Here is a 26,289-nt window from a genome sequence, read left to right as displayed (position 1 = left end):
TCATTCCTCAGTCTTTTTAGCGTGACAATTTTTAATCAACTCCGACCCTCATCCTTAAATAAGTATGCATGTAAATAAAACAATTTAAACTTTTCTTATTTTTTTCTACCAGTAATGACATTAAATAAATCCATTAAATATTAAAAAATAAAACATCAAACAATTATCATCACGCAAATCATCGTACAAAATGTCCTCTAATATAATCTTGTTTAATTTATTTGCGCAGTGTATGCATAAGAGTAATTGACAAGTAATAAAAAAAGCTTCCAAAAAAAAAAAAAGGAGAAACATAAAAAAAGACATGAACTGGTGAACCGCAGAGATGCACGTTTTTGCATGGGTCTCGTCGAATATCTGAGCCTGCGTTTCACTTTACTCTTTTTATCACTCTTTCCTTTTTCCAGTCGTTGTGTTGCACTCTAGTTTCTCTCTCCATTGAGCGAACCACTCCCCTCAAGGTCGGTGATTAAGTTCAAACGTAGTTGGGTTGCATCTCAACAGAGTAGAGAGACCACCCTGAACGAAATCACGCTCGTCGCGCTTACACGCTCCCATCTCTCAGTCTCTCACCCTTCACTTCTCATCCTCTACCCATTTATACATACGTACACACATGTATATGTACACATACTTTACAGAGCTTTACATTTACTCTCTTATTATTTTTAATCCACTGCTGTACTATATCGTCTCTCTTCACGACTAGTTAATTTTGTAACGAGTCACGTTGATGCCGCATCAGCTACCGACTTTTATACGCACATATGAACACATGTTCACTTAAAATCTCACACGGACTAGCAATTTAGCTTTTCAGTAGTTCATTCAGATTATTTCCCCTTATTTTAGCGCTTATTTTTTTTCACTCAACATTTTTCAGTCTTTTATTTATTTTTATATAAACTTTTTTTTTTTTTTTTTTTTTTCAATGATTCTATGAACGAGAAGGGTTCTGAGGACTTGTATTTCAAGTTTCACGCCTTGTGACTTGTCTACTTTATTATGGCACACGTGTCTTCATACAATTACCAAGACCTCCCTCTGATACCTTTTTGTTTGTCGAATTTAATTTAGCTATTTAGTTGATTAAAATTTTAATCGGTAAATATGTAGTATTAAAAATACTCTAAACTTCTGTTTCAAACTAAAAAAAAATTTTAATTACAAAAAAATCAAAAACAACTGGCGCAAAAAAAAAAAATGATGGTAAACCAAAACAAATCAAAATCTCCAATTATTTTTATTCCGTTGATTACACTACTCCCTACGCAGTATTATTTCTCTCTAATCAAGTAACTATTTTATTTTTTTATTCCAATAAGAAAAAAAATCTCATTTACAAACAAACAATTTAGCGTATACATTACGATTAAATAACAAGGTCTGGTAATTATTGTGTGCAGCAGATTTAATGTGATGCCGGTCCAAACTGATGCCAGAATATTCCACATAATCATATTTGAGTACTTATTTTTTTTCCATATGATACCTTTTGGGTCTTGAAGAAAATGAGGATAAGAATAAGAATAAGAATAAGAATGAGAACGAGAACGAGAACAAGAAATAATTCTCGTTTGCGACTCGAATTTAAAATTGTTGATCTATCCCGGAGGCATATTTCCAAGCATGTAAAGTCCACGTACGTGTACATAATGCTACCATACTCATATCAACACTCGAGTAAATGACGAGTAAATAAATGCATATGTATATAGAGAGTACACACGCAGTACAGTAGGTCCGTTACATCATTACCCTCCAGGTTTAAAAGTATACATGCATATATTTATATATACTGCAATACCTGCAAGCAAAGTATGGTTACGTTCTTAACTTGAATCATAATTCCACGTCCTTCTCTTTCAACTTAAACTCTTTTGCAAATCTTCGTAATTCTTATCTGGTTATTTTGTTAACCTTTATTTTTATTTTTATCCATAATACCTCCAGCGAGACATGCCATGGGCGTGTATGTTTGTTTAGCCTGATCTTACCCTGTTATTAGGGACCTCGTCCGGTTCTCCCCGCGCCTCTACTCGTCAGATCGAAAAGACTCTGGCGAGCTTCGTATTATATCGTCAAGTGAGTGTAGAAGCGTGAGGAGAACAACTTAGGCCCGATACGATGTACCATGAGCTGACCAAACTTCTCTTCTGCTCGCTTACTATGGGTTAGAGCCAGCACCAGATGAGAGTATAGATGGTATAGACGTTTAAGTTAAACCTGATACACCTGATGGTTTAAGAGCTGGTGCATGCTGCCAGTATTGTGTGCACACAGGACACGTAAAATCTACCTCGTTTACAAAAAGTTAAATGTAATAAAAAATAATAAAGTTAAAATTCGTTTACACGAGATGGGGTTTCGGATGCTGGATATAGACAAAGATGAAAGTTGAGATTTTTTAGTGTGTGGTAGCGGAACGCGTCACGCGGCGACTAGTTTTTTTAATACTTTTTTTTAAAAAGACAAGATTACGATTAAGATTCCACACACGATTTATTGACGTGTCGGCTAAACAAGACGTTTTCTGTGTTTGTGAATAATTGTTAAATTCACTTAAATTAATTTTCAAAATTAAATATTTATTTTTATAAATATATTTTTAAATGTCTTTTAGTATCACCGAATTATCTGCTCCGATCTAAAAATTTTTTATATAAATCGTTATGACAAAATTTATGTTTATATTCTGCATAAATTATTTTTAATGTCTATAGTATTTCACAAATAATGAGATTTAATGGCGTAAAAAAATTTTTATTATCACCAATAAATATAATCATTTAGATGATCGATATTATAATTATTTATAAAAATAATTTACAAACAGTTTATTTATTTTACGGTCTGTATTAAAATTACACAACAATATTCTCTCATCAACGGTATATTATATATAATAATAGTACGTTTATATACAATATATATAGCACCCCTAACAAATGGACCGGTTAAAATCAATGGAATGGAATAAATATAAATAAATAAAAACAAGAATAGACCCAGCAGAAAAAGTCTATATATAAGCATAAATATATAACATTGACAGTAAGTGACAAAAAATTTATCGCTTTTTTCCACACTAAGAATTTTTTCTTTCTTGTTCCTTTATTTATTTTATTTTATTTTTTTATCCATTCAGAACGTGCAGGAAGAGGGGAAACCGGTAGTAGATCGTCCCGTCGTCTCACGGATCCTCTTTATTATCGGTTGACAATGCTCTACTGATGACACAACTGTGCATCGTGTATTATGAGTCTGTATGAGCGTCATTTAATTGTATGTCGCGTGTATACATCTATTACAACCCGTGGCTTTACCGATACGATTCAATAGGATGTCTGTTTACACGATATGCGAGGACGACACGCGACGAGAACGGGCGTTTCGCACGCGGTATAAAGTACTCTATATCCCGTTATATTAACCATTCCTTTATTTGTTCAATTTAACCGGTATTGTCAGTTATATTTACACTTGTCTCCATTACTCTTCTTCTTCTCCCGCCCTTCTTCCTCCTGGATGAATTTTTTAACAACCCTTGCGGCGGTTTCGTGTCAAAAACTTTCGAGATACGAGGGTAGTATGCGATATTACGTTTTTTTATTATTTAATTAATTCTTTACCGCAATCACTTCACTTGTATAAAAAGTCTATGATGTAATCCATGAATCCGTTGGGGATTATTTATGTGATAATACACTTAAATATTATCCCACGATCTTTTATGGGCTTTAGTTTACATTGTGTGAACTGGACTTTTATCATTCGTCCCTGTTTTTTAATAAATCGAATGCAATAATTGACTGATTTATTTAGGCGCAAGTCAGAAGGGGAATTTACATGACGGGGATTGTCAATGATCACTTATCTACGCATGTTTTGGGAAATTATTATTAGATGGAAAAAAATTTTGTCATGAAAAATCATAAGATTTTCAGTACTGGGATTTTGGTGGAAATTTTCTTATTTTTATTGTTTAATATTTTATTTTATTAATAATTATAAGCAATAGATTGAAGTTTAATTTGAGTAGAGTTAATTAAAAATTTCGTGGCTCATAAATTTATGAAAGAGAATTTTTTTGAGAACTTCTGAAAGGTGCTAAAAACTGATGTATCTCCGGTAAATTTTTTGAAAATTATAACCAGTGACATCTGGTGATAATTTTAAAATGCTGATAAGATAAATTTCTTGAATCGTACGGAAGGTAAAGAGACACGCGCATAAATATATCTTGATAGCAAGACTTTTTGGTCAGAAAGTTGATGTCAATTAGTTGCGATCAAATTGAAGACAACTTCAGCTTTTGTTCTTGTTGACTACAAGTTGTTACCAAATTTACCAGAAGCGGCGACAAATCTACTGCGGTAACCTTCTGGAAAAATGGAAGGCAACTTTCCGTCAACTAATGGATGCAAACTTTCGCCACTAACTTTCTCCGTAAGTTGGCATCTAGCTGTCAATTGGCGACAAGTTGCAGCTGTAGGTTGTCGTTGCTCGCCATCATCTTGACTATCAGAGTAAAGACCGAATTTTCTTGTACAAGACTGCCATCTTACGGTATTATAGAGATGGTAAAAATTATTCTTGAGTCAATAAATTTCAAATTTTATAATCATTATTATTATTAATTATTTCGTAATTTTGTTAATTTATAATCAAATATTTATCATAATTGTGGATATTAAAAATAAGCTAAGATACATTTTTTAATATAATTCATAAGATTAAAACTTGTGTTTACTTACTAACGGATTGAGAAATTATTTATTCAGTTTTTTTTATTGATTATACTTTATTAATTCGGTTTATCTTTGTGTCGAAAAAGTTGTAGTAGGAATAGAACAGATTTGTTTGATTTCAAATAAATAATGGAGGTAAAAATAATAAACTATTATATTTTTAAAGGACAATCATTTTGATTTGTGTCTGCCATAGGTATGTCATTTAGGCCGTTTATTTTCAAAATGCGCATTGCCGCTTTGACAACTGATGTCGCTGGATGTTCTTCTCTTGCCAAAATCCAAACATATTTGAAACTAAAAAAATTTTAAAATACGGTCCATTTTTTTTGGTCATAAATTTTTTGTTTTTTATTTTTTGAGTTTACTATTTTAATTTTACATTAAATTCCAGCTCTGGAGTTCAGAGTTGAAATTTAAAAGAGACAAAATTTTAAATTTGACTCGATCAAGTGGAATGGATCAAAAACGTTTTTAAGTTAAAATGTAAAAAAAAATGTCACGCTCTTTGTTCTGCACGAGTTACAAAGAGTTAACGTTAGAGTATACAGTTCGCATATCTTACTGATATGAATCGTATTCTATGCAGCTCCAAACAGTGGCAAAAGAAGAATAATCCGTAGCCAGCACCCAATAAGGACCGATTGTTTTACCGGTATAAGCCGATGGAAATCCAATGATCAATTTACCACATTCTGGTGAATCTTCATCACAATTTTCTTTGTCAATAGTCGCATTTCCCATCATTCGTGTTTGAAATCGATTTCTGAGACGAAAAAGTCGGTGTATAGTTAAAAAAAAAACATATGTGCAAACAAGTTAATTCAAATTTAATGAATATTACAAACGAAAGCCATATTTGATATTATAATTTTTTTACATTTACTTACACAGTTGAAAACTGCCGGTTTTCGGCGATCAAAAAACCGTACTCGTCTAATGTGTAATTAGCCGTAGTGCATTTTGAATATAGTTCATATATATTTGGAATGCTATGTCGCATCTCATACCATAGCCCTTGATACTGATGAAATAAGTTTTAGATAACTGATGGGAACAAATAATTATTTTTAAAAAACTCACTTTTTCAAGATTAAATTTTGATTGGACTTTAGGTTGTGGACAGCTACCTAAGCCAGGTGTTTGTGATAAGACTCCACTGAGTAAACATATGATTACACAAATTCGTAACATTCTTATCAAAAAAAAAAAAAGTATATCCGTTAAAATAAATGAAAGTTATTTTTTTGATATATTTATTTCTGTATTAATGTTGTAGATAAATTAGCTTAACAAAATTACGTCGAACAAAAACTTTATTTTGCTGGTTGTACATATGATGGCCACAGTAAAAAAAAGGTTATACGTAATAGATAATTATAGTAGTTGTTATCATCATGCAATAGCTTTAGCTTTTTAATTGCGAGCGTGATAATAATATAATTAGGTTGATAAAATATGATATTCTTTTAAAAACGCACATGAATATTCGAACGGTATTACTTAAATATAAAAAATTGTTAGGTTAAAAAATTAACTATTTAGTAAAATTAAAATTAAATAGCAATTAGGTTTGAAAATAGACCCAGTATTAATGAATGCTAAAAGTTTATTGATTGAAACGAATAAAATACAGTTCTATTACATGGAAAAAAAAATAGGTGCTGCAACAGGACGCGGCCCTGTGGGAGCAACAGGATTTTCATGTGACAGCAGCAGGAAAAATCTTGTGGGAGCAACAGGATTTTCATGTGACAGCAATAGGATAAATCTTGTGGACATATAGGATAAGGAACAAGTTTCAAGTACTAATTTTTTTGTCCGTATATTAAAATATCAAAATTTGAAAAAAAATTCAAAGTTCGGAAAAAATAAAAATTTTTTTTTGAAGTTAATTTTTTTTTTTGAAATTGACATTTTTTTCAAATTTTGATATTTCATTATGCGGACAAAAAAATTAGTACATGAAACTTGTTCCTTATCCTATTTATTCCACAGGAAAAATCCTGTTGCTGCAATAGGATTTTGTCTTGTTGCTCCCACAGGACTGCATCCTGTTGCAGCACCTATTTTTTTTTTTTTTTCGTGTATAAAATTAATAAATATCTGGACAATTATTCTGATCGATTGTTACCATAGGTTCTATTGGAAGCCCATAATTTTTGTACGTTTCTTCGCCAATTTTTTTAACATCAAGTGCAGGTACTTTTTCTCTTGTAAATATGTAGAGTTTTATAGTACTGAAATAATATGAAAGCTGTTATTGTGGAAAAAGAATCGATTGTATGTACATTTTCTTTATATTCTAATAAATATTTATGATAAATAAAATTACTAAAACAATCCATGGTCTGTACAAGCCCAAGTAATAGAATAATTTTCATAGTCGGTATTGAGAACCCAGTATTCGTCATATGATGCACCCAAAACAGGGAAATGGAAAGTAATTCCTAAGTTACGATCATTATTAGCTCCTTTACCAATTATTGTTGAGTTGTCACCACCACTGAAATAACCATAATAATAATAAAAAAACTGATCCATACATTGACTACAAAATTTTTAGTATAATAAATAATCAATTGAGTGTACATCGTAGGTATTCCAGTGACGAACACTGTAGAGACTCCATTTTCTGGCTTCGTCCAAAAAGAGGTAGTGCATCTTGATGCATTATCCCAATTATTTTTATTTGTTTGATATTCGCGCCATTCTCCGGCGTACTAAAATAGTCTATAGTGTTATTTAGACATGAAAATACAGTCAAAGCTCATTATAAAAACCCAATGATCAGTGATATATTCACTACAAACCAAAATAAATGATATCTAATGGTTATTTAGTTGCCAATCATTTATTTACACTAATTTATTATTTTTAAAAACTTGTAAACAACAACTAAGTGATGTTTATAACGAGCGTCAAAACACAAAATTTGAAAGTCTGATAGGGGAGCTTTAAAGTAACAAAGCAGGATAGGGAAAATTAGCTTGTGATGAGCGTCAATTGTATATTAAATTTGAAAAAAAAAATAACAATTGTACACTGTAAAAAGACCGGTGTTAAAAATGGACTCATTTTAACTCCGCCCGGTGTTAAAATAAAATTACACCGGTGTTAAAAATACCGGTGTTAAATCGAGGTAACCGGTGTAAAAGCGGAGTAAAATCGGTGTAAAAGCGGGGTAACCGGTGTAAAAGCGGAGTAAAATCGGTGTAAAGGCGGGGTAACCGGGGTAAAAACGGAGTAACATCGGTGTAAAAGCGGGGTAACCGGTGTAAAAGCGGAGTAAAATCGGTGTAAAGGCGGGGTAACCGGGGTAAAAACGGAGTAACATCGGTGTAAAAGCGGGATAACCGGTGTAAAAGCAGGGTAAACTGCGTCCGCTTGGATTATTAACTTTAAAGATTATAAAACACAAAAAATGTCAGTTCTTTATGAAAATTAATAAAGAATATCATTTATTAACAAGTATAGTGATCGAGTAAGTAAAAATATTCACAAAGTAAAATATTTTAACACTGGCAAAGGATATCTACACCGGCGGCGGCGTTATTTTAACACCGGTCTAGAATATTTACACCGGTGACGGCGTTATTTTCACACCGCTTTCAGGGGTAAATTTAACACCGATAATTTTAACACCTACACCGTTTGGACTTACCCCGGTGATTTTTTACAGTGTATGAGGTTCTTTAATTTGGAAATGAAGAAAATTTACTTACTCTTTCTAAATCTACTGGATCTATTGTTGGTGATGGACAGCGTCCATAATAGAATGGCTCGGAAGTAAAAGCTCCCGTAATCAAATAAAAAATAATTGAACCACGCAACATATTTTTTGTTGTCTCTTAAATATTCGTTTAAAAACAAATGTTAACAAATTTTTCCGATGATATCTCAGCTCTTTTATATTCACTTATAAAAAAAATTTTGTTAATTTAATAACATGGATATGCACAATATGCACGCTCGAGATAATAATACATGTTTTTACAAATGATATTTGAATGTCAATATTTTATTTCATAACTTTGGTAAAAAACAAAAAAATTTTTCTTATTGATTTTATTAATCTTCCAATTAATATAAATTGAATGGTAATACCGCGAATTTCTTATAAATTTTATAGCTGACAGAAATTCCGATAAAAAAAAAAAAAAACAACAGTAAAGCAAATGAATGCAATAATCATTAGAAAATAATAAAATAGATTAATTGGACATGTGCGACTTTGATAATTCGCTATCGATGTAAAATAGGAAATAACGATAACTTTAATTATACTTTGGTTATCTACAGAGATCAGCGTCAACTAATTTAGTAAAAACATTAACAATTAAAAAAGAAAAACATATTTGTGGAGCTACAAACAGTTTTGGATATTTTGTGCGAAGTTATATAATCAGATAAAATAAAAAATAATTTATTTAATGTTTTTATTTCTGGAATATTTCAATAGAATCATAAAAACTTAAATGAAAGAAACAAATAATCTTCCGTTTGGTTAAGAAACTTTATTGAAAATAAAATTAATCATATACAAAATGAACAATCATATAATTTTGTTATAATCAAACAAACATATGCAAAAAAACAAATATAGGGGAGACCGGGGTACGAATGCTCCCTTAAGCCGGTTTTTTCTTGTCGTGGCTTTTGGCCATCATATTCGTTTATATTCCGTCTATTTCGGAAGAATCAGTCGAAATTTTGTAAAAAATTGAAAAAAAAAAATTTTTTTTTCTGGGGCACGAAGGCCCCTCCCCAAAAAATTATAAAAAATTTTTTTTTTTCATTTCCCGTCAAGTTATGACCACTACAATGTTTTTATCATATTTTAGGTGAATATGTGATAGATGGGGTAAAATGGACCACTCAAAAAAAATAATTGTAATGAAAAAATGATTTTTTTTTATTATTTTCCGTCAAGTTATGACCTCTATAATGGTTTTATTATACTTTAGGTCAATATGTGATATGTAGGGCAAAATGGACCACTCAAAAAAAAAAAATTGTAACGAAAAAATTAACTTGATGGAAAATAAACAAAAAATAATTGTTTTTTTCGAGTGGTTCATTTAGCCCCACATATCACACATTGACTTAAAGTATAATAAAACCATTATAGAGGTCATAATTTGAGGGAAAATTAAAAAAAAAAATTTTTGTTATAATTTTTTTTTCGGGTGGTCCATTTTACCCCACATATCATATATTGACTTAAAATGTGATTAAAACATTGTAGGGGTCATAACTTGACGGAAATCAAAAAAATTTTTTTTACCTAATTTTTGAGGGGGGCCTTCGTATTCCAGGGGGCCAAATCACCCCGGTCTCCTCGACATATATATATGTAAAGAGTTTCTTATTTTAGATAAAAAAAAATCAAAAAACTCAAAAGTTATTTTTATCGATATTTATCGAACTTTTAAAAATCTATAATTTTAAGAAAAATGATGATGAAAATTATAGTATATTGTACAACTAGTGCGGTAAAAACAAAAGAGCGTGCGCCAAGATAGCACTTATATTGCATGAATGATAAAAAAAAAATTACTCTACGCTATTGTTGTTAATGTGCTCAAAAATTTACATTAATTATGACAGCAATCAGCCACAATATTCGTACTTTGCAAAAGTCCGTGAACACTCTTTAAGATCGTGTGTAACCATATCCGGTACCTCGAGATTATATTTAGCAAATGCTTCTCGCGTTTATTCTTTGATATCGGAAGGTGGTGTCAAGTTTCGAATGAATACCCAAGAGTATGCATAACTAAAAAAATTAATCGAATAATAGATTTATTTCTTGAAGAATATTTTACTTAATTTAATTGCAAACTTACTGTTTGGATCCACGATTTTCACATGACCATACAATTGAATAATTTTCAGGATCTGCTGCAAGAGTTAAATGTTCTCTAACTAAATTTCCAAAAATTGGTAAGTGATAAGTAAATCCCGTTCCTTGTTTGTTTGAAACTACTTCGGAAATCATTATTGAAGTTAAGTCAAGTCTGAATTAAAATATTAAAAAAAATTTAAGTATCACATTGAGAAATAAATAATCAATATTCAGTAGAAGTTTAAAAATTACAAGTTCGAAACACTGTGATACACAATTCTTGATACGCCATTGACCTGTTTACCCCAATCTAATTTGTGACATTTATCTGTATAATTAAAATGGTTACGGCTACTCTGGTATAAAAACCACCCTCCAGATTGCTGTTAAAATAAAATTAACTTATAATTGAAACCGTAATCAAAATAAACTTATTAGATTTAATATTTTATAATACAAACTTTATCGAAATCAATTGGATCCACAGTAATTTTTGGGCAATGGCCGGATTCCAACTTTTGAGTCACCGTGGGACAACTGTCGGAAGAGCATGATTGACTAAATGCTCCGGCAATTAAGCAAAAAATGATAAGTACACGCAACATTTTACTTTAGACTGGTTATTCAACACTCGCGAGGGATTTACTTTCGTTAGATAGTTTCACCAGTATATATACCCTCTATTCCTCACTTGTTCAAACATTTCTAATTAGTTAATTGTGTGCATCTGCACGAAGCGAAATCAATGATTCATTAATATTCAATTATGAATACAAGACGTCACAGATTTGGTTGAAAAAACAATTTTTAAGTACAGCAACGATTGTGAAATATGACTAAGTCATGTAATATATTAATTATATCTTCAAGATTAAAAAAAAAAAAAATGATTGGAATAGAAAAAAAATTGTAATAGCTCATTGAAAGGCTGATGTACTCATAAAATGAAAAATCAATTTAATTTTTTAGATTCATGATTCTCATAATTTGTAAATGATTCTAAAATAATTAAAATCATAATGATTAATTGCAATATTCGTGGCCATATTATAAGCCAATGGATATTGAATGTGTACTTGACGTAATTATTTTATTTAAAGAGAATCAATTTTTTTTTGTTTGGAGGATTCCTCTAACATGTAAAATAATTTTAATATTTCTGTTATTAAAAAATATGTCCAACAAAATGTGCGGACTTATTGCTTAATATACTGTAAATATTTCTGAGTAAATACGGATTTTAGTTCAATTCGAATTTACTCCGTCACTCGGAATTCCGGAGTTTTAAAAATATTTTCCGCATACAGAGTAGAAAAGGAGTTTTTTTTTAAGTAGAGTGATGTTAATTTAATTTTAATCCACGTCTATTCTGACCCTGAGGTTAAATGGTTAAATAAATTCCTTTCTGGATTTAATCCGCGTTTACACAGTTGAAAAATTTGAGTTAAATTTAACACAAATCACATGTTCCGAACGGTCCACTCAATTTTTTGTGTTAATTTGTGTATAACACATTATACTTGTGTCAAACAATAAAACAGGTTTTAAATTTTCAACTGGATACTCCGAAAATTTAATAGTTGTATGATTATTACTATTATTATTAATATTACTGTGCATGATTATTTTAATTTTATATATTTCACGATAAATTGGCTTATGGTAAAGGTACTAATAAGTGAAGGCGAATCGTCTTATAATTTATAATAGATTTTTATATTTAAAAAAATAATAATACATGAATAACGTTGTATATATAATTATTTCTGAATTTTTATAATCAAGGTATATGGAAATTTTAAACCATCAAAGTCGTATGAAGAAAGAGTTTATGGACAATCTTTCAAATTATAAGTATGCATTTTCGGCAGTGTGAGATTGTATTTAGCAAATACACGTTGTACTATTTCCCCAATTTTGCAAGAAGGTGTTCGCTCTCTTGTAAACACGTAGACTTTTTTAACACTAAAGAAATTAATCGAGTAATTAAATCTTCATAAAATAATTACTGATATTTATGTTGTAAATTTACCATTTAGATTTATTTTTTTCGCATATCAATGCTATTGAATAGTTCTTATAATCTGTCTCAAGAGTAATGTATCCTGCATTTACTTGTCCCAAAACCGGTGCATAGTAAGTGAAACTTGTTCCTTTCTTACATGATACTTTTGCAACAGTTTTTGAGGTCTCATTGACTCTATATTATAAAAAGTAAAACAGATTTGAAATACTGATGATTTAAAAATGAATAATAGTAAATAAATAGAAAAATTTGAGAATACAATTTTGAAATACTAGTAGAAACAACCGTTGAAACACCGTCCACAGGTTTACCCCACATAATTTGATTACATTCATCTGAATTATTATTAAAATTATTAAGGCTACGTTGGTATAAGAACCATCTTCCAGATTGCTGATGAAGTAAAGTTTTTTTACAATTAAAATCATAATTTAAATAATTTTATTATTCAAAATAATACATACTTTAGCAAAATCAATTGGTGGCACAGTTAAATTTGAACAAGAACAGCAATTTGATGCCTGAGAAAAAGGCACGACAATTAAGCAAAAAAAAATTAAAATACTCAACATTTTGAATATTGTTACTTGTTGAATATTTTTAGACGATTGACTTTTGTTCGTTGATTCCACTGATATATATACTCAAATTTTATGATCGAGTGTCTCGAAATTTTTATTTATTTAATGATACGTTATATTTCTGTTACGATATAAAAATTTCGCCATGAAGTTTACACATATGTATTTATATACTATTTCATAATTTTTTAAAAATATTTCCGAGTAAAGGCTGCAGTTGTAATAGTTTTGATAAATAGAATTTTGGTCATCATAAATTTAAAAAAAGCAACTTTTGAAATGGTCCTAAAATACAAACATTCCAACAAATTTTTAAAAAATAACAAAGGAAAATTTGTCTCTGGAAAATTATTATTTCTTGTAAGTAGACAAATGTCAAAGGTACACATCACGTGGTTTTCTTATTTACAAAGCTGAGCTTTGTTTGATTCCCAATTATGCAAAAGAAATTTGAATACTTTTATTAGCAAACGATGATCAATTAATGCGCAAAGATTAGGTTAATTTTGTATATTTCAAAATAGATTAGCATATGTCAAAGGTTTCAATAATGTTAAATTATCTACCTCGACACTGACGCCCCGTATAGGGGATAATTTTTCCAGCGTCGACAACTAGCAGCTGTTTGCTGAACTATAAAAACAATTATTGCTACAGCTTTAAAATAGAAGGCTTAAAACACTATACGCCGAGAAAAAAATGCTAACTATCACCATCTTGGAATAGGGATTGATTACCATCTGTATGTGATAATAATTATCATGCTCTTACGTTAACTTTTCGTTTCTCGTATAGTCATATTTACTATTGCCGATAGTGATAGTTACCATCTAGATAGTAATATTTCTTATGCCTGAAAAATTTTGGAATTTTGCCTTCTGAGATAGTAATGATTACCATCATGGATAAGAATAGTTACCATCTCCGATAGTAATAGTTACCGTAAAAGAATGAGAATCTTAAAAATGTAAAGATGAGAATAGTTACTTCATTAATACGGTATTACCACTTTTTTTTTCAGTGTGTATAAATTAGAAAAAAAATAAAACATGATTTTTTTTGCTTCTTGAAAGGTCTATAAGTATATTTATAAAAAATTATTCAAATAGAAAAAAATGATGCCTCGGAACCGAGGAGGTTATCATTCATTAAAGAGAGGGAGGAGGGGCGGGAGGGAGGCCAAACGGGGCAGTTATGGAAAAAGTTTTCGGGGACTTAAATATGTTAAATTTTTTTTTTTTTAATTAAAAGTCAGATTTGTGAATCAAGTGTTTTTATTATTTTTTAAGCTATACAATTTTTATCTACTGAGATAATGTTTCAATTAATGAGTATCATATATTTATTTAACAAATTACAGAAGTTATAATAAAGTTCAATCACATGTTTGTAGAGTGTCCACTCTAAGACTAAGTGTGTAGTCAAAATTATCACACCTGCCAAAAAACATTGAAACGCCATAAGCAATCTATAGATATTTAACACACTGTAAAACGTATTATAAGTGATTACAAAAAACTATAGTTTCGGTTTTGGGCTTATACATAGAACACATTTTTAGATTGCAGGAAATTGGTAGTTGCAAAAGACACAGGCACATGATTCCAGATCATTTGTAAACATTTCCGGCACCTCGAGATCGTAATTATTGAATGCTTCTTCAACTATATCTTCAATATCGCACGGTGGTGACATTCTTCGTATAAATACCCAGCCTAATTCAACACTGAAAATATCCAATTAAATAATCAGTTTCATAATAAACTTATTTTTGGTAACATAATAGTAAACTTACATCTTCGATCCTCGCTTTTCGCAAGTATATACTATCGCATAACTGACATAATCTGTTGCAATAATCAAATGTTCTTTGTATAAATTTCCGTAAATCGGCAAATGGTATGTGAAACCTGTTCCTTGTTTATTTGAGACGACTTGGGAAATCATTGTTGAAGTTACGTTGGTTCTACAACATAATATATAAACAATATATAAATTCCAATTACCATATTGGGAAGTAAATAGTTGATGATTAATATAAATTTTTAAATTACAAATTTGAAACACTCTTGTAGACAAGTTTTGAAACACATTTGACAGGTTTACCCCATACTAATTTAGGACACTTATCTGGACCACAATTATTAGTGCTACGTTGGTATTCGTACCATGGTCCAGACATCTAAAATATAATATTTACTTACAGTTAAAATTGTGATAAAAAATAACTACAATAAAAAAGATAATACATACTTTCTCAAAATCGACTGGATCCACAGTTATATTGGGACAAGTTTTATGGCATTGTGTTGCCTGAGATAGAGGTATAGCAATTAAGCAAAATATAATTTTAACACCCAACATTTTTAAATATTATCGAACAACTGATTTCTGTTTGCTGATTTCACTAGTATATATAGTCATCAAAAAATTGTTTATTCACTTGTTCAGCCGATTGAATTATTCAACTATATGCATACGATTGAGACAGTTAAATAGTAAATGGCAAAATGCTAATATTAATAATAAAGATAATAATCTCATTAACAAGTCTGTCAATATCGTAGGTCGATGAACTTTGATAAAAGTTATAATTAAAAATTTATTTTTTATCATCCATAGGATTGCATTAGTAATATTTTGACACTTCGATATTTTTTTCCTCGAGAAAATTTTAAGTATATCCAATGAAGAGATTCAGACCTTGTGCAATGGTTTTACTCATCTCTAAAAATGATTCAACGAAAATCACTATTCTGCAGTGAATATTTACTCATAGTTAGTGAAAAAAATACCATCTGTAAGCTACTCCTTCCGCAATACCGAGCCTTTTACTTGTTAGGCATCTTGAGGCCCGTAGTCTCTGACGTCAGGAGCTACCCCCAGCCTGTGACAAGATTTGAATCACCCCCACTAGAGAAGGGCCAGGATATTGAGGCGGATGAAGAAGAGGCATTCCAACAAGACCCTCCAAGAGGACCCAACGTGACGTCATCTAGCCATTATCACCCCCTTATCATATCAATTGTTATTAACCATCTGTATTTTATGATTAGTTATCGGGTCCAATAATGTTTAATTGTTGAATAAATATTTGGTTTTATCTACTAACAAATTAAATGCATTAAACACAGTAAAAAATATTGTGTTAAAATCAACACAATCTGTATGTTAGAAACGGTCCACACAATATTTGTGTTATTTTTAAACACAGACTGCTTGTGTTGAATTTCAACACAAAATTTGTGTTAAAATTTCAACACACAATTCGAGTAATATGAGAAGTAACTTCAACACTTTTTAAATGCTAATGGCGACACAAAAAAAATGTTAACTTTTATATTTTATTTTTGTACCATGAATTATTTTTAGATTATCATAAGTGTCAACAATTATTATTTGACATTGAACTATTTTGTGATAGTAAACATGATCCTAAAGTTAGCAGACAGTTAACAATTTTTGAATTTTTTTATCAACAAATCAATTACGAAAAAAAAATAAAAATGTGCGCACGTAGAAAAGTAAAAAAGCCAGATGCAATTTTTTTTTTTTTTTAAACTACACGAATCATGAACTTTGTCAACTTAATTTTTTCATGTCCAATTGAAAATAAATAAAATCAATGTCTCAAAAATAATAACTAACCAAGCAAAACTGATGATTAATGGCGCTTCCCGCGTGAATAGAAGAAAGACATTTTTTAACACAATTCAATTTGAGCATTTCACCTAAGCGCTTTAATTGAGATATTTAGTTAACTACAACTCGAAATTTTGTCTCGACATCTGAGTGTCTACGACTATGCGCCTATTCGAATCATTTCTCATACAATTGAACAAATATACTATTTTCTTTACAGGTCTTAGAATACAATTCACAATGAAAAAAAACTTCAGTTTTAATAATAGAACTAAAAGAAAAAAAAATTAATTAAGTATGGGAAAGAATTGGAGTATTTAAAAAAAATATATGTATATAGTAATTATTATAGTTTGTTTATTTGAAAACATAAAAGTTTAGCATATCTGAGACAATCAAAACAAAAATCATGTATTCAAAAAAAGTTTAACACCAACAGTTTCTGGTATCAACGTTCTTGAGAGTCGACAAATTAAGTCCGAGACGAGCTAATTTCCATTGTAGATAGCCGTTTACATGTTCAGGTGCCGCATTTGGTCGTCGTGAATAGACCCAGGCAGTTTCATCACTAAATAAGTTTATTTTTAACGATTAGTTCGTTAATAAGATGATTGCTTAAATTTAATTAAAAAACTTACTGCATAGTTCCATTATTCTCACAGCTCCATAGTACTGCATATCGGCTGAAATCGTCGCCGAAAATGTAGCGTTTTTGGTATCTAGGTCCTGAGATTGGGAAGTGGTACACGATATTAGTACCATCGGGACTCGATGTTGCATCAGACACATCTGTTATGTATACGTCGGCTCTAAATTGTAAAACATAAATAAAATAAGCTCGTAGTTACATAAGAAAAAGTTTATAATTATTAACAAATATGCAAGTTTTATAATTACTTTTTTGAATAACTATTGTAGATAAGTGATGATTCACCGTTCCTGTTAGGTTTACCCCAATACAGTTCAGTACATGCTATAGTACTATCGTAAACACTATCGCTCATTTTTTGCAAATACCATTTTCCGACAACCTAAAAAAATAAACAACCCAAAAATTATAACCGCAATTTTAAGAATGTTGCCCCTCAAATTTGAAATAGAGAAAATAGTGACTATTTACTACCAAAGAATGATGTTCACTTATTCGTTTTTAGAGAGTGGGTTAATAAAAATAATGGTTACATGACTAAATAACTAATTCAAAATATCTGATTCAAAATATCTGACGACAAAAGATCTTATGACAAAATATTAGGGTCAAATATTTAGTCGTGACTGTTTGTATTCCTATACTTAGTAAATTTGACTAGATATAGATATACAAATACATTTAAAATTGCTACGATAGTAGCAATACTATTAGAAACAATTACATCAGTAACTTCATTAGATGATTTGAACAGATATTTTTGGATTAGATCTAATTTCTTAGATATTTTGACGTTAGATATTTAGGGTTAAATATTTAGTCGTGACACCAAAATAATACGTACCGCATTTAAATCTACTAATTCTCCGGTTACTTTTGGGCAAGGTCCAGGTAACGACGCCTTATACCCGACCACCAAGCAGAAAATAAGTGCAATTCTCAACATGTTGCTTTAATTACTTAATCAGTACTTCCAAAGTAATGAACTTGATTAACTGATTCCGCTGGTATATATACCACTATTTGTCATTCACTTGTAAAAATATATTTATTCATTTTATGCGATATATAAATATAAGGTGAAATAAAAGTTTCAGTAATATTTGTTCATTAATATTTAATTTAATAATTTCGGAAAAACAGTATGTTTCAAATTAAAATCAAGGTCGTAAAATTTTAAAAATAAAGTAATGTATCAATGATTGTTCTGATATCCTTAATGCACATGTTTAAAATTCAATACTTGATCGGAACCCTTCAAAATTAATAGCGAAGTTATTGTCAGTGACAACGCTAATCTACTAATCCTTACTTTAGCATTATTATTTATTGTAATTTAAAATGCTACTGTACGATGGACAGTGTGGCTTAATGGGCCTAGAAAAATTGAACGGAAGAAGAGATAGGCCCGAATAGTTCAATTGGTAGAGAACTTGGCGAGAGATAAACTCGATTTCCACAAACTAGAAAAAAAATACTAATAGCTACTGAAGTGTCCTCTCACCAAAAAACGCTAGCTAAATAAAAAATGGAAACTGGACGGCCATCTGGTAACGAGACCAAATAAGAACCGACTACATAATTTCAAAGAAGCTACTAATTATTGCATAGTTGTATCTTATGTGTTGAGTTTTGGATTATTAGCACAATATAATTTATTATTCATCATATTTATTTTTCTTATTCTTTTCTCCACGTAATTAGTCTTTTTGATGATGATACTTTTTAAACATTTTTTTAATCATTAATATTACTATGAATACATTCATAGCAGAGTCGAGTCTAATGACTCAAAAGTGATTGATCAAAAAGTTTTGTGTCATAGTGACTTAATTAATAACAACTAAACTATCGATGCGAGATGTTCCATACGCGGAAATCAACACCATAGTGTCTTATGGTCACAGAGACTTAAAAGGCTCGTTTTTAAGTTAATTTGCGGTCTATTATTGTAAACCTTGTAATTATGTAGGTACCTTAATGCAAACAATCTTTGAAAAAAAAAAAAAAGTAGAGCACTCGGCAGGTAACCGACATGGTCTGAGTACGACTCCCAGTTCAGACTATCCATATTTTTCTCAAGTTATCTATAAATTGTTCATTAAAAAAGTCCCTTATTCTTCCCATGACCTCCTATCTTTATTTTCCTTCCTTAATACGAGAATGTTGGAACGCTCTACGAATATTTTCCCATATGTGTGTGCGCAAGAACACATATATTTCCTGCTTTAGAAAATTACATAATGGAATTTAAACCACTATAGAGTGGCAATGATCATTAACGAAGGGAGTAGAGATTTTAGTAATCATGAACAGAACTATTGAGAATGACAGAATATTTAATACTGAATAACTATATATTAGGATTTTTTAATTCAATTTCTTTGTACTGAAATCAATGAAAAACAAATTTTTTTTTTTTTTCACTTTTTTGTTCAAGATATTTGAATAAATATTTAATTTTATCAAATATACAAATATATAAAAATATAATTTTTTTGATAAAAATATATTGATAAAAATTCAGGTGATTTTGAGTATGTTAAAGAAACAAATTTAAAGTCAATAAGGAAAAAATTAAAAAAAAACAAGTGATAGTAGTTTAAATAAAAATTATTTTTAAAAATAACCAGCAAACAGGTTGGCAAAAAAATAAATTTTAATGTCATCGAGGTTAAAAGCTTTATTTTTTCATCTTGAAAATTAAAATTAAAACATAAAAGAAACGTTAATATTACAGTCAAGACTTTTAGCAGTAGAGTTTTCATCAAATATCCAAATTTTAAGAGCATAAAAAAAAAACTTTGACGAAACTTGAATATATTGTGAATAATTGATATTATTTATTTAGTTTTGAAATTTCATACATAATAGTGAATGTCAAAAATACACCAATTTTATCTAAGATGAATTTAATAAAAATTATTTTCATCTGTATTATAAGAATAAGATTGCTGATACCCATCGTAAGGTGTACGGTACTGATTAAAATTGTAAGAACAATGTTGTTGATCAATTTTAACCAGTTCTGGGGAACAGATACTGCAACTTTGAAATACCCTTCGAGTTTTTTCTTCCATATTTATAGTCGGTGTCGGTTTTCGTGTAAATATCCAAACTCTTAGATAACTGAAGAAAATAAAGAATTGGTTTAAAAATATTATAATTACTAATATTGTAATTATTGACTTACTGTTCAGTTCCTCGATTTTCACAGCTGATGATTATTGCATAATTGTTGTAGTCTACGTCTAGAAACCAGTGCTTTTGAACTAATTTCCCTAGGATTGGTAAATGGAAATTGTAAGATAGTGAATTATCATCAGTCATAGATACTTCGGCATCAAATGCTGAGGTTTTATTGCTCCTGAATTATAAAATATCAAAATTAGATAAAATAATATAGTAATGTATAACAAGTTCATAATACGAAATAAAAAAAAATTACAATTTTGAATCACTAGTGTAACGAACTAATGATACACCGTTTTTGGGTTCACCCCAATAAGTGTTCCCGCATTTTTCCAAATTATCCCAGTCATTGGTACATCGTTGGTACGTATACCATGTTCCTCTCATCTTAAAAAAAAAATTTTGATTGTGTAAATTTTTTCTAATATTATAATCAGACTTTAAGTAATTATAGTTGAGAAATCAATACATACTTTATTTTAATCAATTCGTTGCCTAGTACGAACATTGGGACAAGGACCTGGATGAAATGTTTGAGAGAAACTTCCAGCAATTAAGCAGGAAATAATCAAAATACTCAACATTGTGCGTTTAGTTTTTTCTTAAAAATTTTACGAATATTAATTTTTGTGAGCTAATTCCACTGATATATATATATATATATATATCCGTATTTTTTAATCAATTGTCAACATTTTTAATTAATACAATGATATGCAAACATCACTAAGACGAGATCATTATATTGAATATTTAATTATCCATATTTTATTCTGACATCTTACTCAATTAAAGAACATATTTATTTTAATAAAATATATATTTCTTCAACTGCAATTTATGGCGAAATATTTATTCATCATTTTTAATTTAAGTTTTGAACAAATAAGAGTTAAAACGCGACTAAAGTAATCATATTTCTCAATAGTCAATCAAAAAAAAATTATAATAATTTACAATACTGCAAAAAAATTTATGCATAAAATAAAAAGGTTTTTTTTTCTTTAACCTTAGAAAATGTCGATCGTATCCAACGCAGTTTCTTCTGCAGTAATAATTTAGGTCTCAGATTAAAATAAAAATTTGCTACTCTTTTTATTTTTTTAGGAAATATAAAAAACAGCTACAGAGCTTAAAAAAATATTTTTTTTATTTTATAATTTAAAAGAAATTCTGTGTTTCCGTACTTTATTCGATTTTGGACCCGATATATTTGGCCCGCGTTGACTTAGAGACCTGAAGGTTTTTACTCTACTCCAGGAATGTCTTAGAAACTAGAAAAAAATTCAAAAGTCCAACGACGGAATTTTTTGGAAATTTTTTTCGAGAAACTAATAGTTAACATAAAAGCATGATAATGATTATCACATACAGATGGTAATCATTCCCTATTGCAAGTAGATGGCAATAGTTTGTATTTTTTTTTCAGCGTGTGTCTTCCGTTAAGGAATATATATTAACTTTCAACGATTATTATTCATAGGGACAAGATTTTTGCCTTAACTTCGAAATAAATGGTTCTAGTGTTTAATATTGCGGCGAAAATATTGATCTTATAAAAAAACTTTTCAAACAAAAGTTGTAGGAAATTTATTTTTATAAAAAAAATGTCTCTTATGATTTTTTTATACGACCAATATTTTCACCGTAATTCCAAAATTGAGATTCATAATGAATTATTCAAATTTTTGATAATTATGAAAATCGTAATTTTGAAATTACAGTGAAAATATTGGTCGTATAAAAAAATCATAAGAGACATTTTCTCTAGAAAATAAAATTTCATACAACTTTTATTTGAAAAATTTTTTGATACGGCCAATATTTCCACTGTAATTCCAAAATTTGACACCATTAATTATTAATTGTTATTTTTAAATAAAAGCAAAAATCCTGGTCCTAATTATTAGCTAAGACAAAAATAATGCATAAGAAGAAGGAGCAGATGATAATAATTGAGCGAGTAATTTGATGTTGAAAAAGTTTTTTATTCATTTTAAAGTAAAATAAGTTATAACAAAGCTATAATATAACAAATTTTTATTCGAAACAACTTTGAGAACAGTTTTGGTTATCAATTGTAACCAAGTACGGCAACCTGAGATTGTACTTAGCCATTGCTCTTCTTGTTAAATAATTAATATCGCCACGAGGTATTTGTTCTCGTGAGAATACCCACAAAGTTTCAACGCTAAAAAAATTATTTTAATAATTAGTTTAGAATTGAGTTGTTATACATTTTAAATTCATATATACTTACCCATTTAGACAGCTCCAGACAATTGCATAACTGTCATAATCTATATCAAGAACCCAGTATCTTTTATAGTAATTTCCTACAATTGGCAATTGATAAACTAACGATACTGTTTTGTCATTATTTGCATATGCCTTTCCTTCAATTGTTGATGTATGGTTGGTTCTAAAATAAAAAATATTGATAAAATAAGCCTAAAATATCGGATAAAAAGTACACATTTTATTTAATATTAAGAATCAATTCATTACGTTAATAAAAAATAATAACAAAGAATATAAAAACATGAACAATTATATTGAGTAAATAAGTGACTACCGATTTTGATTCATTGTTTTAAATAATAAATAAAAATTTTTTGATTACTTTGTCGAAGTACTGCTAAAAATAGCATAAAAATCCCCGTCTAATTCAAACCAAGTTTTTTTTAAACATTTTTCGAGAACACGGCGATCATTGGAGCTACGTTGGTGAATATACCAATCTCCCAGACACTAAAAAAATAAATTAAATACCATTAACTTGAAGTAAAATTAATATTTAAAAGAATTTTAATTATAAAAATAATACATACTCCACTCAAATCGCATGAATCCTGAAGATTTACAACAGGACAACTACCATCGCGATATGATGATTGAGAAAAAGTTCCAGCAATCAAACAGAAAATAATTGACACACACAACATTTTTATTTTTATTATTACTTTAATGGTCTCGGAAAATTGATTCAGGTTAACTGATTTTATTGGATTATATATTCACTTTATTACGAAACAAATCAGTTGTAGAAATATTTGTATTTTTTCGAATACCAATCAGAAACGTTTCCCGACGTGAAAATTGGAAATCATAATAAATTGCAAATATTTTGTATGTAAAAATTATTTTATTCACTTGTAAAAATATTTTAATTTTTTTTATCATTTAATAACAACACACTTATATAAATTTTTGATGGATTTATTTGATAAAATTCTCATAAAATAACAACATATAATTCACTATCAATTTTATGTAGACACTATCCTATTGTAAAATTAAAATTCATGTACATTATTATATCTCATGTTATAATAATAATTTTTGAAAACTCTGAATAATTAAGAATAAATTTTTTAACAGATAATATATTATCATGTGGAAACTTTAGCGAATTTAATTAAATTGTATTATGTCTAATTACATTGAAAATAGAACCACATGTATTTTTAAATTTATACCCGGGTCAAAAATAAAACTTGATTTAGACTTGATCGTCTTAAATCGTGACTTAACTGGTCTTACTTAGTCACGATTTAAGACGACCAAGTCTAAATCAAGTTCTGTTTTTGACCAGAGTAATTAAAGATTAAGGACAATTTTGTTGGTCTATCGTAGCCATATAAGGCATTTCAAAGCTTTCCCGTGCGAAAACTTCTCTTGCTATTTTTTCAACATCTACTGCAGGTATATCGTTTCTCGTGAATATGTACGAATATTCCGTTCTGCAAAACAATAACTATGAAATATCATAAAATTACATGGAAAAAATTTTAAAAAATAGTACTGTCAACAAAATCTTAGCCCGCACAAGCATTGCACTTTTCCTTTAAAAATTATTTGTTGTTCTTTTTGGCGATTTTCTGTTACGTAAACTTACCTCGTTAATTCATTGTTTTCACAACTCCATGAAATAGCGTAATTATCATAGTCTGTGTCAAGAATCCAATACTCATAATACCGAGGGCCTAAATTAGGAGAATGATAATTCATACCCAAATTATGATCATTATTGGCAGCTTCGGCGGCTAATGATGAATTAACGCCATTTTTACTGAAATTTCAAAATTTGAACAAAAGTCTTTTTGTCTTTTTCTATTTAATCAATAATTAAACATACTAATAATTAATCAATTAATAATAGAAAATAACGTAAAAATGAGCTATTACATAAGCGAGATACTTGTTGACAGAACTTTTGATATTCCTCCCTCCGGTTTGTCCCAGTAAGCTCTAATACATTTGGTAGCATTGTCCCAAATATTACAACTTCGTTGATATTCATACCATTTGCCGGAATACTATTAAATATATATTAAATAAAATAGGAACAAAATTTATTTGTTTTTTCAATTTCATGAAAAAATAATATATATACTCTATCTAAATCAACTCGTCCTCTACTGGGCGTTGGACAGCGTCCAAAATTATGTATCTGTCCAAAACTAACAGCAAGAAGACAAAAAATAATAGACTTATCCAACATTTTGCTTCAGTTAATCTTTTCTAATACTCTTTGGAAACAGCTTGTTCAAAAACTAATCTCAGTACTCCAAATTCAGTCTTTTTATCCTGTCGTTGCAACACTATGAGACACCAGTTACAATAACAATAATGTAAAAATATAATAAATACTAAAATATAAACAAAAAATTTTCTGGGTTCGTTTACAAAATAAATATTTGTCAGAAAAAAATATGTGTGTAAATATAATTTCAGATTAAGGACTGTTATAAGTGATATAAATTTGAAAAAAAATAAAATTGTCAATAAAAATGACAGGAATCAATATTTATAATATATTATCGATATTAACTGTTTTTTCCTTTTTATGTTGGCTGAAAATTTATTGAGCTAGTGAGATAAAACAGCACAAGTTGAAGGATCTAGCAATAATCTATACAAAAGCTAGCAATGATTGAGCCAATAGAATAATAATTAAAATCAAATATTTTTAATTTCCCGCTAAGAAAATTCGGGAAGTTATTGTTTTCACCCCGATTTTCGAAAATCGAGTTTTCATCAGATGTCAACGTTTTAAGGTCCTAGGAAGCTATTCTGACTATTTTCAGATTGATGTCCGAGTGTATATATGTGTGTATGTGTATGTGTTCGTATGTAAACTCTTCGTAACTTTTTAACTAATGAACCGATTTGGATAGTTAAGGCAGCAACCGAAAGAGCTTGTTGGCCATCAGCTTTCCTGAAAATTTCAGATCATTTAATTGAGTAGACTCGAAAATACTGGTGAATTACAAAAAAAGAAATTTTAATTTTTTTAGTTTTTTATTGATTTCTCAGAAACAACACAAACGATCGACTACAAAATCTAATCAGCTCTAGAACTTAATAAAACGCATCGATTGCCGCCTTAGCTATCTCAATCGGTTCATTCGTTCGCGAGATATCGTGGTAGAAAGAGATGCTAAAAAACGGTTTTTTTCGAAAAAAAATGGCATACAAAAGTACTTTCGAGCTCAAGGAGCTCGAAAACAGCGGAAGTTTCGGGGCTGGCCCGCAAAGTCAACCGATAGACAAATTTTTTATTCTAGATCTATCAAAAAAATTGAGTGCTCTCAATA

The 26,289-nt window shown here is 29.4% G+C and overlaps 7 protein-coding genes and 1 long non-coding RNA gene across 8 annotated transcripts; all 8 read right to left on the bottom strand.

Annotated features, from left to right (window-relative positions):
• Positions 1-4,685: 4,685 nt before the first annotated feature.
• On the bottom strand, positions 4,686-6,115 carry LOC130668505 (apolipoprotein D-like). The gene is made up of 4 exons (XM_057470833.1): positions 5,835-6,115; positions 5,642-5,775; positions 5,317-5,517; positions 4,686-5,048 (listed from the first exon to the last, which is right to left on the bottom strand). Exons 1-4 carry the CDS (start codon positions 5,943-5,945, stop codon positions 4,904-4,906), a joined length of 591 nt encoding a protein of 196 aa, XP_057326816.1. The 5' UTR covers positions 5,946-6,115; the 3' UTR covers positions 4,686-4,903.
• A 657-nt stretch (positions 6,116-6,772) lies between these two features.
• LOC130668507 (apolipoprotein D-like) lies at positions 6,773-8,679 on the bottom strand. The gene is made up of 4 exons (XM_057470835.1): positions 8,477-8,679; positions 7,344-7,474; positions 7,087-7,257; positions 6,773-6,991 (listed from the first exon to the last, which is right to left on the bottom strand). Exons 1-4 carry the CDS (start codon positions 8,585-8,587, stop codon positions 6,847-6,849), a joined length of 558 nt encoding a protein of 185 aa, XP_057326818.1. The 5' UTR covers positions 8,588-8,679; the 3' UTR covers positions 6,773-6,846.
• Positions 8,680-10,094: 1,415 nt separating this feature from the next.
• On the bottom strand, positions 10,095-10,980 carry LOC130668509 (uncharacterized). The gene is made up of 3 exons (XR_008990026.1): positions 10,852-10,980; positions 10,601-10,771; positions 10,095-10,530 (listed from the first exon to the last, which is right to left on the bottom strand). It is a non-coding gene; the product is annotated as an uncharacterized LOC130668509 (long non-coding RNA).
• A 3,524-nt stretch (positions 10,981-14,504) lies between these two features.
• Positions 14,505-16,057, bottom strand: LOC130668506 (apolipoprotein D-like). Its single transcript, XM_057470834.1, has 4 exons — positions 15,460-16,057; positions 15,261-15,388; positions 15,002-15,172; positions 14,505-14,932 (listed from the first exon to the last, which is right to left on the bottom strand). Exons 1-4 carry the CDS (start codon positions 15,568-15,570, stop codon positions 14,764-14,766), a joined length of 579 nt encoding a protein of 192 aa, XP_057326817.1. The 5' UTR covers positions 15,571-16,057; the 3' UTR covers positions 14,505-14,763.
• A 1,128-nt stretch (positions 16,058-17,185) lies between these two features.
• On the bottom strand, positions 17,186-18,499 carry LOC130668508 (uncharacterized). Its single transcript, XM_057470837.1, has 4 exons — positions 18,342-18,499; positions 17,746-17,879; positions 17,487-17,657; positions 17,186-17,416 (listed from the first exon to the last, which is right to left on the bottom strand). Exons 1-4 carry the CDS (start codon positions 18,441-18,443, stop codon positions 17,275-17,277), a joined length of 549 nt encoding a protein of 182 aa, XP_057326820.1. The 5' UTR covers positions 18,444-18,499; the 3' UTR covers positions 17,186-17,274.
• A 1,755-nt stretch (positions 18,500-20,254) lies between these two features.
• On the bottom strand, positions 20,255-21,283 carry LOC130668326 (uncharacterized). Its single transcript, XM_057470561.1, has 3 exons — positions 20,946-21,283; positions 20,691-20,864; positions 20,255-20,626 (listed from the first exon to the last, which is right to left on the bottom strand). Exons 1-3 carry the CDS (start codon positions 21,074-21,076, stop codon positions 20,410-20,412), a joined length of 522 nt encoding a protein of 173 aa, XP_057326544.1. The 5' UTR covers positions 21,077-21,283; the 3' UTR covers positions 20,255-20,409.
• Positions 21,284-22,658: 1,375 nt separating this feature from the next.
• Positions 22,659-23,694, bottom strand: LOC130668315 (apolipoprotein D-like). Its single transcript, XM_057470545.1, has 4 exons — positions 23,521-23,694; positions 23,313-23,440; positions 22,950-23,111; positions 22,659-22,880 (listed from the first exon to the last, which is right to left on the bottom strand). The coding sequence occupies exons 1-4, from the start codon at positions 23,632-23,634 to the stop codon at positions 22,730-22,732; spliced, it is 555 nt and encodes a 184-aa protein (XP_057326528.1). The 5' UTR covers positions 23,635-23,694; the 3' UTR covers positions 22,659-22,729.
• A 345-nt stretch (positions 23,695-24,039) lies between these two features.
• On the bottom strand, positions 24,040-25,283 carry LOC130668293 (apolipoprotein D-like). The gene is made up of 4 exons (XM_057470515.1): positions 25,086-25,283; positions 24,878-25,008; positions 24,588-24,761; positions 24,040-24,432 (listed from the first exon to the last, which is right to left on the bottom strand). The coding sequence occupies exons 1-4, from the start codon at positions 25,191-25,193 to the stop codon at positions 24,297-24,299; spliced, it is 549 nt and encodes a 182-aa protein (XP_057326498.1). The 5' UTR covers positions 25,194-25,283; the 3' UTR covers positions 24,040-24,296.
• Positions 25,284-26,289: the final 1,006 nt, after the last annotated feature.

The sequence above is a fragment of the Microplitis mediator genome, chromosome 5 (assembly GCF_029852145.1).
Source record: "Microplitis mediator isolate UGA2020A chromosome 5, iyMicMedi2.1, whole genome shotgun sequence".
Taxonomy (NCBI): Eukaryota; Metazoa; Arthropoda; class Insecta; order Hymenoptera; family Braconidae; genus Microplitis; species Microplitis mediator.
Note: the sequence above shows the minus strand (reverse complement) of the source record. Positions and strands in the feature narration are given on the sequence as shown.